At 39.9% G+C, this 14,358-nt stretch overlaps 1 protein-coding gene across 2 annotated transcripts in view; it reads left to right on the plus strand.

The window, feature by feature from the left end:
• GSDME (gasdermin E) overlaps positions 1 to 14,140 on the plus strand; it is a 111,924-nt gene extending 97,784 nt beyond the window's left edge. The window contains exons 9-10 of one of the 2 annotated variants that reach the window (XM_066585349.1): positions 5,679 to 5,752; positions 7,399 to 8,414. In XM_066585349.1, the coding sequence (XP_066441446.1) occupies positions 5,679 to 5,752; positions 7,399 to 7,422 (98 nt within the window). In that variant the 3' untranslated portion in view covers positions 7,423 to 8,414. The other variant, XM_066585347.1, reaches the window with a different exon arrangement.
• The last annotated feature ends 218 nt before the right edge of the window (positions 14,141 to 14,358 follow it).

Genomic DNA, 14,358 nt, shown 5'->3' on the forward strand with positions numbered 1-14,358 from the left:
GTTTATAACAACCTTTGACACTGTCAAGACCGAAATGAAACTTGGAGGGGACTTCTTGCATCAGTGGAGAATATGAGAAATCTGGAGCAGAGATAACACACAGGCCTGGTGACCCCCCTAACACAAATTTAGAGACCATAAAGCTTTCACATCCCTTATCAGCCGACTAATTAAGTGTTTACTCCTCTACTCATTCTGTTCTGGTATATCCTTTTTTATATGTATGTGAGAGGTTTGAAAAGCTCGCTATAACATCATGTATTTTTGTTAGCCATTAAAGGTATCATGTCTACAAGATTACATGGTTTCTCTTACTGAGAACAAACCATTTAGCCATACAAAAAGGACGTCTTTTGACATACCCTTTCTATTGGTTCAAAGGTATCATCTCAACCAATCATTGTTATAAAGACTTGTATAAAGAGTCTGACATTGACTTGCAGGAATACTGCCTTCCAGTAGGTGGTACTGCAGAGGTATTGTTCCATTTACCGTATTTGCATATTTCCCAGAGGAGCATGGATGGCCTTATAAGTCTCTTCACACATCTTCTAGGTGGTCTCCTTAAGGAGAGATGATACCCTTCCCGACCCACGTCATAGGCCTCTCACTAGCCAATCCAGAAACCTACTGCACACTGATGAGGGGCTAAAACCCTGAAACAGCTGCCTGTGTATGGTTTTCTGGCTTTTGTTTTTCAATTCCTAGACATTGCTATAAAGAGCTGTATTAAGGGTCTGACATTGCTTTGCGGGAATGCTGCCATCCAATAGGTGGCGCTGCAGAGTTATTGTTCAATCTTCCTTATTTGTATAACCAGTAGAAACTAATGGGTTCATTCAGAACAGTAGCTACTGTTTCCTTTACCTGGGGCAAATGAATCATTGCCTAGTTAACAAAAGAAAGAAAGCTTTTAGAGGGGTGAGAAGTCAGGCCTGACCCTCCTGGTTTCTTCCTGACCTGCTCATCCCATATTTTCTGCAGACTTCTCCCCCTCTCCTGTCTCCTATCTCTGCTGGCTGTATCAAGTTACAGCAGCTAGTAGAATCCCCTGTTGTTGTAAGTACTGTGTTTCCCCCAAAATAAGGCCCTGTCTTATATTAATTTTTGTCCCAAAAGAGGCACAGGGTCTTATTTTTGGGGGTGTCTTATACTCACTTAGCAGGTGCCGTTCAGGTCTCTCACGTTGAGCTGCAGTGCTCCAGCAGGCTTTTGTGTAGTCCTCTATGCCGACTGAGCATCTCTTGTTAGTGGAGGGGCTCAAATACCCCGCCTCCAGCAAGCGATTGCTCTGATTGGTTCAAGAACACTGCCTCAGCCAATCAAAGCCGGCGGTCGATGAACCAATCACAGCCATTCAATGATGTAATTTAATGAATGGCTCTGATTGGTTCATCAAGCGCCGGCTCTGATTAGCTTAGACGGTGCTCCTGAATCAATCAGAGCAAATGCTTGCTGTAGGTGAGGTATTAAAGCCCCGTCACCAACAAGAGATACTCCGTCAGCATTGAGGACTGCATGGAAGCCTGCCGAAGCACCGCAGCCCAGTAGGGGGGACCCAAACGTCGCCTGCTAGATAAGCATTGGCTTTTTTTTTTACATAATGTATAGCTAGGGCTTCTTTTCAGGTAGGGCCTATTTTCGGGGAAACGCTGTAGTAGAGAAGGTAGAGGATGCAGAATCTGTATGGGTCTGACAAGTAAGGGTGCCTTTGCATGGGACCACTATCGACTAAACGACTGCACGAGCTGGTGACATCACCGCTAGTTAGCGTTTGTGCAGAGCGTTTAGACAGGCAGATCACATCTGAAGTATAGCTCTCTTCTCGCTCAGCACTCCACATTCAAGTGAAACGCAGAGTGGTGAGCGTTTACGCGCAGCGAGAAGTGAGCGAACCAGCAGTGGTGCCATTGGAAAATACAACTCATCCTTTAAGTGGAGAGGAGAAACAAAAATTGAAGAAAAAAAACCATCCATGTCCTCAAGGGGTTACGGACTGTTAGGTCATCTGTTTTTTTTTTCTTCCTCATCTTTTATAAGCACTGCATCTTTTTATATTAAAGCTTAAAACTTTAAGCTGAGGCCTTGTGTGGTCTAATGAAATCCATAGCCGGTGACATCGTTAAGCCTTTGGCTGCTGAAGAGCAGTCTTCTCAAGGAGTGGTTGCGGCATGCATCTAGGGGTATATGATAGGTGTTGAGGTGTGATTTATGCTCGATTTGCAACCCGAGTGTAAGGTGAGAGGAGGATTGAGTGAGTGGAAATAGCTAAACCCCTTGCAGTCGCAGCCACTTTATATTCTATAAAAGTGTGTACATGACACCACGTCTGTCAAGAGCTCTTAGAATCAGATTAACTCTTCATAAGCATCCTGGTAATCTGCAGTTCCAAAGTGCAGACGTCTCTTGACTGATGCACATTTATTGAGATGCTGGTAAGAGTTCTACAGGAAAAAGTATTTACATCCCGACAAAAAATCCCAGCTGTTCATCTGTGAGTGAAAATGATCTAATGGACGCGATCACAATGGCTGCTCGCTGTAAGCGGACATTCTTGGTTAGTCTCTGTCTATTTGTAGAGAGGGAAAGATAATCATTCAAACGAGTGAAAGTGAACAATAATTGAATGAGAATGGTTCACTTTTCGTTCGATGTTCATTTTATGCACTCATAAAAATAATCGTTGGCTCGCTCAATTACACTGTGCAGCAAATTTTGTAAAAACTTTCATAAATTTCATAAATTTTCAAAATTAAAACCTGCTGATTACCCTGGTAAAACTCAATAATGGCCAGCACATCTCATTTGCAAGTTATTTAAAATGTTAGTGACCAGGCTTCTTTTTTTTTTTTTTTTTTTTTATAGTTTTGAAAAATCGTAACTCCTTTATTTATCCATAGCTGTGTGAGGGCATGTTGGTTTTTGCGTTGTATTTTTTAATATTAATAATTACTGTACCATATAATGTACTGAAAAACTTAAAAAAAAGTTCTGAGTGGAGAGAAATGACCAAAAAACAAAACACGTAACTCAAAACCCACCTTTTTCGGTGCGTCTTGTTTCTACGGCGCACAAACTGCAACAAAAATGACCTGATAACTTTATTCTATGGGTCAGTACGATTACTGTGATACCAATTTTTTTTTGCTGTACTACTTTTATTTTTTTTCAAAGACATTTATTTGTTTTGTTATTATTTTGTGCCGTCGTCTTCTGCGCGCAATAACTTTTTTAATTTTTCCATCCACATAGTTGTGCAAGGGCTCATTTTTTGCGGGACATCCTGTAGTTTGCGTTAGTATCATTTTGGAATACATACGACTTTTTGATTGCTTTTCATTGCATTTTTTTCTAGGTGACAGAATGACCAAAAATGCGCATTTCAGGCGTTCTTATTTTTGTTATTTTTTTCTGTGGACGTTCACCATGTTGGGTGAATAATGTGTTATTTTGATAAATTGGCCTTTTACAGACACAGCGATGCCAAACTTATTTTTGTTTTAGGATTTTTTATTCTTTTATGTAGTCTAACCAATGACCTGTAAAAACACAGTTTATTAATTACAAATGGTGGATGATCAGCAGTGTTTCCGCCACGTGGAAACATACCCTATATGTTACATAAACCTACCCTTATAGTGTTCAGTCACCGCGCGGTGTGTAACAGTGATTGTGAAATAGTTGTGCAATCACTTTTGTTATTTTTATTAAGCAAGGTTAATGGCGAGCCGACTGGATTAATTGTATAGGCAGATTTCCAAAATATACAATACAATGGCAATTGGATTACATTATTCCCCAAACTGGTATCATATTTGAATTCAGCGCACTAAAGTTACTATATGCCGCCTATCTGCTTATCAGTTACAAAAATTGTGTTGAACAGTGTAATCGTTTTGTTTTAAACAGCAGTCGTTCATCAATCACTTATACAGAGAATGTGAAAGACTGAACGATTCCCGTTTGAACGAGGCAACAATGCATTTGTCTGTCTAAACAGGCTGCATGAGAGCGAGTGAGCCGAGCTAGGAGTGACGTCACCCACTTGTTCAAAAGGGAATCGTCTTGTCTAAAGGGACCCCAACTAATTAGATGACAGTTAATCACACTGGACAACAAAAATGCACTATTTTGAGAAAGAAAAAAAATTCAAACTACCCTAATTTTGGGTCGAGAAACACAAATATGCCATTAGATTTTGATTGTTAGCTCATTAAGATATACTAATCTCAAATCAAAATACTAAAAATACGCTTTGAAGTTCTTTCTTTTCTTAAAATAAGTAAACTACTAAACATTGGGTCGGCAAACCGCATTGAATGTATTGTGTTGCTCAACCATCACGTAGGGTCACAGCACATGAATTGCAGACAATACGCGGTGCCCAGTGCTTATCCTGATCTCCTAACTGGATACTAAATATTGGCGATCCGCAGTCTATATGATTGGAGTAATTTGATGTTTCCTGGCAGAATAGGTCACCTCACCACACGTAAGAAAGATTTTCAAAAGAGTTTTTACAATTACCTGGCATCCTGAATTCTAACCTGAAATTACGAAAAAAAAACAAGTTGGAGACTCATAATTGTCTTTTTTTTTTGTAATATATATATATATATATATATATATATATCAATTCTAAGATTTAAGCATTACAGTATCTGATTTACATTTTAGTTATTCAACTATTTTACTAGATATACTTTTGTTTATTTAAAGGGGTTGTCTCACGGCAGCAAGTGGGGGTATACACTTCTGTATGGCCATATTAATGCACTTTGTAATGTACATCGTGCATTAAATATTGGCCATACAGAAGTTATTCACTTACCTGCTCCGTTGCTAGCGTCCCCGTCGCCATGGATCCGTCTAATTCTGATGTCTTCTTGCTTTTTTAGACGCGCTTGCGCTGTGCGGTCTTCTCCCCTTCTGCTCGGTCCAGGCACGAGCGGCGTTCTGGCTCCGCCCCCTTCTATGCATCATCGCGTAGCTCCGCCCCGTCACGTGTGCCGATTCCAGCCAATCAGGAGGCTGGAATCGGCAATGGAACGCACAGAGCCCATGGTGCACCATGGGAGAAAACCGCAGTGCATCCCTGGGAAAGGACCGGCGGCCATCTTGGGAGAAGATTTTTTAAAGTCCTTATTTCGTCGGATCGGTAAGTAGCAAGCGGCTTAAAAACCGCTTTACTTTGCTATTTTATGCCAGGGGGGTGACAGGGGGAATGGGGTAAGGTAAAATTTTGAGGTTTGCCGTGAGACAACCCCTTTAATGATTTCACTCGTCTACCCTTGTGGATCTGAATAAAGGTACATATAATTAACTTAAATGGGCGACATCTCAGAGCCAAGAGCCAACTTAAAGTATTCAGTGTCCTTTTTGTTTCTTCCATGATGAAATGATTAAGCAATATCTATTTTCAAGTCGTAAAGATTTTCACTGTTGACCGGTGTCATTGGTAGACGCTCGTCTTGCTTGATCTCATTTAAACATCGGCAGAGTTCCCTTATTCCAGTCTGGAGACCCACACATTTCTTGCAGTACATTAAAACAGCACAAAGTCATTTATTACATAAAAATCTCCGTCCTGCAGTTCCATGTCGTATGTTTTTGATTGATCTTCTGCAGAGTTGTTGCATTGACATGTACTGTGATAATGTAATGTGTGCTTCTTATAGAGATGCCAGACTCTGCCTTGACAATACTTGGTGCTTGTTGCAGACTTCATCTCCTGCCAGCACTTTGTGCCCTGGTGAGTATATAAAAAAACTTACTTCTGTTGTTTCGGAGAGTTTCAAGCCATCACTGCAGGTTCATCTTTTTGAAGCATTAATCCCTCAGCAAGGGAAAAAAAAAGTCATATGAACAGGTTTCTTCTCATACAGTTTCTATTAATCACGTTTTATATATATCTAGCGAAAAGCAATTGTTCCCCGGTGTAAAATGGAACTTTTCTAAAGACAAATTGTAGTTCATAGCAGTCAGTTAGGTGACTTGTTTTATTTCCTAACCTTCACTAAGAAACTCAAAGAGGTTGTTTCATATAACATTTGTCCTGATGCCCTATTAAAACAAATGGACATAACATATGAGGGTCTCCTGCTTAAGACCCCCCTTTATGGACCAGAATGGAGAGCTGCTGCGTAGGAGTAGCCTCCATTCTGGTGGACTCCAGCTGTCCTTAGCCACCATTCAGATAAATGCCAGTATATATTGTATATGTAATAATATAATGCTACATTTTCTCTACTTAGCAGTTCCCTGCTCTGGTTCATAGCTGAGGTGGCTTTCCTCTATGACGTTGATGTGCCCAAGTAGAGCACATGGATAGGGGCTGTATATGCTTATATGACCTATTACATACCGGAAGGAATAATATAGAACACGCAAATATAAGAGTAGAATGAAAGACCCCAGAAATAAAGATTATTCAAGACGTAAATAGAAAACATGGACTACTAAAATGTGGATAAGTTTGAAGCCTTTAAATGGGGTCACCAAGGGAAGGAATGCTACTAAAACAGACTTGGCGGTGATTGAAAGCCCCAGTAATGCTTCTGTATGTGTTTCCATTGTGTGTTGTGATTTCTCTTTTTATTATGTTGGTGCAGCAAGACAGCGCTGTTTTGGCTGGAGAACAAGCATTTAGTATGCAGAGAACATCAAACCACAGCTTGTCTGCTTATGAGATATTCTCAAGGATATCACGGAGACAGATATCATTGCTATCTAGAAAGGCAGGCAATGAGGATACATCACATATACGGCATACACAGATTTAATTGCCTGTTAGGGTATTGTGTATTACCTTGGTTCTGTATATATAGATTAGGCCTTAACTCTTTCCAATCCACTGTCTGACCTCTGAAGACATTATGATTTGTGGCTGTACAGCTCTGATGTTGAAAGACGTCTGTCGGGGTTCTCTTACTGCACATAGCCAGCCTCTCTGCTGTCGGAGGCTATCCAACATGTCACCTCATGCAGTACTAGCTTTAGCCAGCAGATAGCGCCGTTGTATAACAGCAGAAAAAGAGTAAGCCCCCTAGGAAAACCAGGATACAAATTGGATTGGAAAGGGTTAAACCTAGTGAGATTTAAAGGTGCGAGTAATGAATACAGACTAATCTAAGATTTTAATTAAAGGCTATATAAACACTTTGTACACTTTTTTCTTTACATTAGTGTATTTTTCTCACATTTATTGCATATAGCTGTACACTACAAGCTGGAGGACTCAAGAAATTGTAGACTGTCAGTCAAGGGCCAATTACAGCAGGGGAGGGGGAGATCTCACAAATAGAAATATTGGGTTGGGGAGGGGGGTGGAATCTGACCTTGTCCTTGAACCTTTTATTATAGTATAGCTAATTATTTTTGTTCTTTTATGCCCCTCAGACATTCGGACATCTCCGCCTGTAATGATAAGCGGTGGCCGCTAGGACCTGGATCTCTTGTCCGTGATATGTGCTGTAATAATGTGTTTTGATAGCACTCTTCACTCACCATCGCTGATGGTAGTCTGTCTTCTCTTCCCCTCCATCACATGATGCCCAGGCAGTCAGAACAAATCTATAGTGTTCTTGTATGGACCCGGCTTACATCACTGATAGGAGAGTCGTGCCCCAGCGGGCAGCACTTGACATTACAAGTAGAGAACTGCTGAGGTACATAAAAGATCATTAGTTATCTTGTAACTAAAGGCTCTTGGGCACGGTTAGACTACCCAACCCTTTCCATTTGTGACTTCTCCCCATCTCCTGCTGTAATTGGACCCTGAAAACCCCACCGCTCCCCAGCTGGCAGAACCAGTCAGTCTGACCAGTGGATTCTGCAATTTCTTGATTCCTATAGAGTACAGTGTAAGCGTAACGGGAAAACGGTTACAATTTTTATAAATGTATTCCAATTGCAAACCTTTTTTGAATAAAAACACATTTATAAAAAAAAGCCCTTAAAGTGATTGTCCAGTTGTAAATTATTGATGACCTATCCTTAGAAAAGGCAACGAATAGTAGATCGGTGAGGGTCCCCAGCCCAGGATCTGTCGTCACTTGCCAAATTTGATGAGTGACAGGCAAAGTTGCGGATTTTACCACTAAAATGTTGCACGTTCAGCGATACAGTTTATGCCAGTGCATATACTATATATAACTGCTGTTTATTGCACTCTTATGAACTTTGCTTTTAGTTTTATTATTTCCCATAATGTTTAATGCAGTGGAGTGATTACAAAAATAATACCAATGTCAGAAGTTCAGAGCAGTCCACATCAGCACATCTTGTAATTGAAACTAGGAAATAAGCGGCCATTACTTGCTGCTAGCTATGCCTCACCAGAGGCTTCAAGACTCAAGTGCTTGTTTAAAACTATAAATCATAACCATACTGCCTCCGGGATTAACTGTGTTCCTGTATTCTTTCTTTAATTAGCCAAACATCACATCAGATGAAGGACTTTGTTCAAGGACAGAACCATTGCTGTCTGATATCATCGACCACGGCGTGTTTCAGATTGTACAGAGGTTGTATTCTTTATCTAACATGAGGCTGGAGATGAATGAAAAAGCAGTGCTTGCACTAACCTTCAAGGATCCTGGCTTCCTCCCACTGATTCTTTACATTGCAATGTCAGGTTTCAATGCATTAATAAACAAGCAAAAGTTCTGAATTATGATGGACTTTACCCTTGGGTCCAAACATAGCAAATACATACAGTGAGCTAGTCATTGTATTGGGCTTACAGAATTGTGAATTGGTGGTTATATGAAAAGTAGGTGTTAAAATTGTTATATGTTATACATACAATATGGATTGATATAAATATTGTTTTTTGTATGTTTTTTTACATTTTTTAATAGTCACAATTTGTATAGCAATTGGGTAGTAAAATATTCCTGAAGAGATACATTTCTAGCTTTCTACCTTCTAAGTTTTAGGTTCGGGATTTTGTACTGATTAAGGTCTTAAACTCCATAATATATATAATATCTTTTCCGGATAGAATTTGAATTCCTGGCATAGACTGGGATTTGAAAGATAACATGTTGGCTACCTACACATACCACTAGGGGGAGCTCAGGAACTTACTGAATACTCTGTTCTTATTGAGTTCAATGTGTAAACGGCATGCAGCGAACTCCCTATTGTAGTGACTATTGATATCACTATATAGATTTATTACTGAATTCTGAACCTAAAACCTACATGAAGTTAAAAAGCAGAAATTTATTTAATAAATGTAAAACCTATACAAGTTAATTTAGAGTAATTTCTTAAGTTCTCCTTTTTTCCTTTTTAAATGTTAATATTTTTTAGGATCAACATATGCATCTGGTATAACTAGACTGATTTTGTTTTTTGGAGGCTGGGAAGTGTTTGGCAGAAGCAGATAATGGCCATGTTGGTTTTCACATCACTATCCCAGAAACAGACATACGGAATGTCTAAATTTAATCTAGAAATGTGGCCGGCGAACATCATTTTAAGATGTTTTATCAGAATTGCAAGATATCCCCTCTCCACAGGAGGACACAGCCACTGGGACCGTAAGAGATCCTCATGAGTCAGCAAGTTATCTCAAGCATGCTGTCAGCGCCGCATATAGGAAGAGGTCAGAGCGGAAGCCTCCGTGCCACCCTCTGTGTAGTGGACGGCACTTGTAACTGCAGGCACAGCTCTCATTGAAATCAATGGGAGCAGTGCCTGCAGTTACAAGTGTTGGCCACTGCACCAAGGCTGTGTATTTGCACCGCTCAGCTGATTGGTCGGGGTCCCAAGCGACAGACCCAGGCCAATCAACTATTCATGACCTGTCCTGATGATAGGTCATCAATAGTATTTCCCTGGAAAATCCTTTTGAAGAATTTAAAAATAGTAAAAAAAACAAATACGTTAAAACCCATTTTCCCCCTTTGTTATGTTAGAAAAATAAAAAATATCACACGTAATTTCGTTAGCGTTCGTAGTGACCCAGAGAAAAAGCTAGTACATTATTTAACCCGGACAGTGCATGTCATAAAAAAAAAAGGGGGCAAAATTAGCTAGTTTTTCCTATCTTGCTTTACGAAAAACAATAGAAATTGATCAAAATGTCGCATGGATCAACAAATGGTACCACTCATTCAGCAAAGAAAAAAACCTCACATAACACAGTTGACAAAAGAAGAAAAATATTAGGGGTCTTTGAATGCAGCGATAAGCAAAAAAACACTTTAAAAAAAAAGTTGCAAAAAAACTATATAATTGTGATATTGACATAATCATACTAGCCATTAATGCCATTAAATATAGAAACATCCCAGAATTGCAGATTTTGTTAGTCTTGCCTCTAGAAAAAAATGGATTAAAGGGAAATCAAAATGTTATATTCCCCAAAATGGGATAAATGAAGACTAGATTTAATCCCGCAAAAAAACAAGACCTTTTAGAGCTCCGTCAATGGAAAGATGGAAAAAAGTGCTGGCTTTGTGATGTGGCAACACAAAAGCAAATTTTTCAAAAACCAAAGTTTTTTGTGTACAAAAATAGCATAAACAAATGGCAGATCTTTTTTCCCCATAATCCCCCTATAAAAATTCATAAAAGTTATACAATTCATTAAATGTACCGTATTTTCATTGAGTGACTGTGATCAGTTAACACAGCACCGACTTTCATTGGCTGACGCTGCGCTGAGTTAGCCAATCAGAGCATTAGCTTTCTGGAGGCGGGGCATTCAAGCCCCGCATCCAGACAGCAATGCTCTGTCGGCGTGGAGAAGGGAGTGACAGCCTGCCGCAGCGCCGCGGGAGGTGAGTATTGATTTTTTTTTTCTATAGCGTATTCCCGGCTTAAAAGTCAACAGTTGGGAGTCGTCCTATACGTCGGAAAATACGGTACTCAAATATGATGCCGTTAGAAAATACAACTTGTCCACAAAAAACAATCCCTCATATGGCTGTCGATGGAAAAATAAAAAAGTTATGGCTCCTGGAATGCGACGATAAAAAATTAGTTGGTCGTTAAGGCGCAAGCAGGCTTCGTCACTAAGGGGTTAAGCTTTTATGTAGCTTCTGGCAAGCTGCATATACAGAATAAATAGCAAGCATTATGTAATTTGTACTGGATGTACTACTGCATTAGTTATGTTGCCCTCACTGCTGCCTCTCTGCGTCTGCATTGTTTTGTTACACTTCAATTATGTAATCTATTTTCTATTGACTTTGTGTTTTTCATCATATTTGGTATTTCCTTCTAACTTTGTTATTCCTTCTACAACACCATGGATGCCTCATGACTTGTTTCCAGAACAAACCTGTAGCCTCAGCTTGAGATGTTTTCCTATAATGATCAGTCTCAGGGGGGTAACAAAGCCCAAATAAATAGCATTTAGAAATGGGATATCTTATCTGACATTTTTTATTTTTCAGTCTAGCGTAATAAATACGTAGTAACAAATGTTTAGCTTGTATTGTCTGTACTTTATCAACTATAGTAAAGCATGTTTGTGGTTTGTTTATGTTGTCTGGACGATTAATTGTAATTATCTAAAAGGGAATAGTGGATACATGGGAATACGGACACATCAGATGATTTTTCTTTGCTTTATTCCTTCGTTATGCTTGTACAATCAGGTACATAATACAAACAAGAACGCGTTTCGGCGCAATGCCTTGTTCACCTCCCTATCTACAGGTAAACTGGCCTTATGTCACGTCTCAGTCAGCACATAGTTAATTATTTGCCAGCACACCTAGTTTCTGTACGTTCTATCCAGACTAGCCAGGGTTAACAGCTCCTGTGCTTTCTAGTCTAGGTTAATTAGACCTGCTAGTGTCTGAGACGTGTGGCTGGTGATTGACTTGTCTGTCAGCCAATCGGCTTCTCCCTTTTCCCTATAAGATCCAGTTCCTGCTGCCTGGGAGTTGCCAATCAATTTCCAGTGTTTCCTGAGCATTCCTGCTGCTCAGAGCTGCTGTGTGTCTGGCTCCGGTGTTTTGGTTTGTTCCCTGTTTGTGTCTATTTCCGTGCACTGTACCCCATGAGTTCAGGGCTCCCTGGTAGGGACTGGTAGTGGCCTAGGTACGAGTGTGGGTCCGCACCTGTCGGAAGCGATCGGCCCGCCGATTAGGCAGGGCTACCTCCCGGGGTAGGGGTTTGCAGGAAAAGGTTTTCCCTTCGTTTATTTTGCATTTTTGTTTCAAGGTCAAGATATACAGACTTTCACCTCCCTGTCCGTTCTGCATCTAACCACCTGTACCAGCACTTTCCCGCGTCCATCTTGGCTGCCCGCTGTACCCTGTTCGTTTTGGAGGTGCAGGACGAACGGGACACCTTATTGTTGCATTTCACAAAGCAGCTTGTGAAGCGAAAAATAGGTTCTGACTGGTTGATATAAGGCCATTTTTTTCTGTTAGACACTTGTGATAAATAAGACCCACTGTGTTTCCAGAACTGAGAGCATTCAACTGGACACTTGAGCTATTATGGTGTGCAGGCATGGGAGACCACCGTGTAGGTATTAGTAAATGGGTTACTTGAATGCATGATGGGTACAAGATACCTAGAATAGAGAATAGGTGAACCTATAGTAAGTTATGGTAAAGTCAGAACCCTTTTATAGGTTCACCTATTATCTATTCTTTGCATCTTAGTGAATTGACATGATTCTATTATTGCACGTTTATGTGGTATATGTTTACTGTTATATCAGGTGGCTCTGATTTGTTGTTTTAAAATGGGCCTTGACATATTTAGTTCTTTGCTATGACTAAAGCCACGAATGGTGCCAGAAATGTGCTGGGAAGGTTTTCGTATTGTAGTTTCCTTTCCATCCAACCCCCAAATTTGTTTTTTAAATTACTGGTTAATAAACCTTTTGGTTTTTAATTGTTTGGCAAACCTTTGGATGAGCTGAACCTTTCCACAGCATCTGCATCGCAGGTTGTCAAGCTTATTGATCCAGCAAGAAGCAGCTTGTGACTCTACAAATGAAGGCTAACCGCCTTACCTAAGAAAGCGTCCTGAAGACTGGGAAAGGATGTGCTTCGCAGATGAGTCAACAAGTGAAATGATAGACGGATTATCACTGGTATGTAAGGAGGAAAAGAACTAGAGGACTGTGTTGTCCAGAAAGTTACACATCCGAATAAACTGATGATCACAGGTGTCGCCTCAGAAAAGGATCCAGGTCGTCTGCACACAGTAAAGAATAATGGATCGGTTCCAGTATCAGAATGGGATTGAGAATCGCCTGTTTTATTTGCTCAATGAGTGGTTTTTAGATGGAAACTGCATTTTTATGTAGTAAAGAGCTCCTTGCCGCAGTGCAAAAAGTGTAAAATGTAACTAATCTGGAGTCAAGGTGCTTCCACGGCCGGGCAATAGTCTGGGCATGAAACCAAGAGAGAACATTTGGTGCAGCCTTGAAAACAAAATGAATGCCTGTAACCAATAAAGTTGAACTCTTTGAGAGACTATTGAAAATCTGGTTTCCAAAATGATCCCATAATAAAGGACATAAAATCCAATTAAAGATTGCCGGATGATCATAGATGAGGAGCAATGGCAACATTATGATAAAATATTCCTCACTAAAGCATTATTTTATGCCCGCAAAGTCATAGCGCTGAGATGGATGGACAGGCGCCCTCCGACAGCTACAAAATGGCAGAGTATTATCAATACCATCCTACCATACGAGAAAATAGTATACAAAAACAGGAAACACCCTGAAAAGTTCGACAAGGTGTGGGGGATTTGGTGCGGGACAACAAACACAAACTTCACGCAAGAAATGTTCCAAAATTTATTAAGACAGAGTACACCCAGACTTGGCAGGTAAAATGAGCAATAAAGCTATGAATATTGCAGATGTATATACTGAGAAAGGCTGAGTAATCGTAGAAGAAATGTAACACACTTGAGTACTGAACACTGTTACCAAAGAATTCTCTGTTGTATGTAAAGTTTAATCACTTGTTAGTGTATGTAAATACACACTGTTTGAGAAACTGCTTATTCATGTAATGTAAAATACATGCTGTTCAATAAAACGAGTTTAAAAAAAAAAAGATTGCCGGATATGAGTAAAGTATTAAAATTGTTTGATGTTGATTGTATACAGCATTTTGCTAATTAAACTTTCTTTTATAATTCACTTTTGCCTACATTTTGAAGGAAATTATTGCAAAAATGCACTACTTATAAGCTTTTCTCTTGAATTTGGTTTTCTAATGTTCCACTTTTTTGTAGCCCCCTTTGTACTGTTATCGAATATTATTTTGAGGCTTACCGTATTATGGTCACTGTTGCCGAAGTCCCTTTGGACCTGCAAATCTGATACTGTGTCTACCAAATTATCTCAAGTGATCGGTT

This window comes from Eleutherodactylus coqui, chromosome 12, assembly GCF_035609145.1.
Source record: "Eleutherodactylus coqui strain aEleCoq1 chromosome 12, aEleCoq1.hap1, whole genome shotgun sequence".
NCBI classification, from domain to species: Eukaryota; Metazoa; Chordata; class Amphibia; order Anura; family Eleutherodactylidae; genus Eleutherodactylus; species Eleutherodactylus coqui.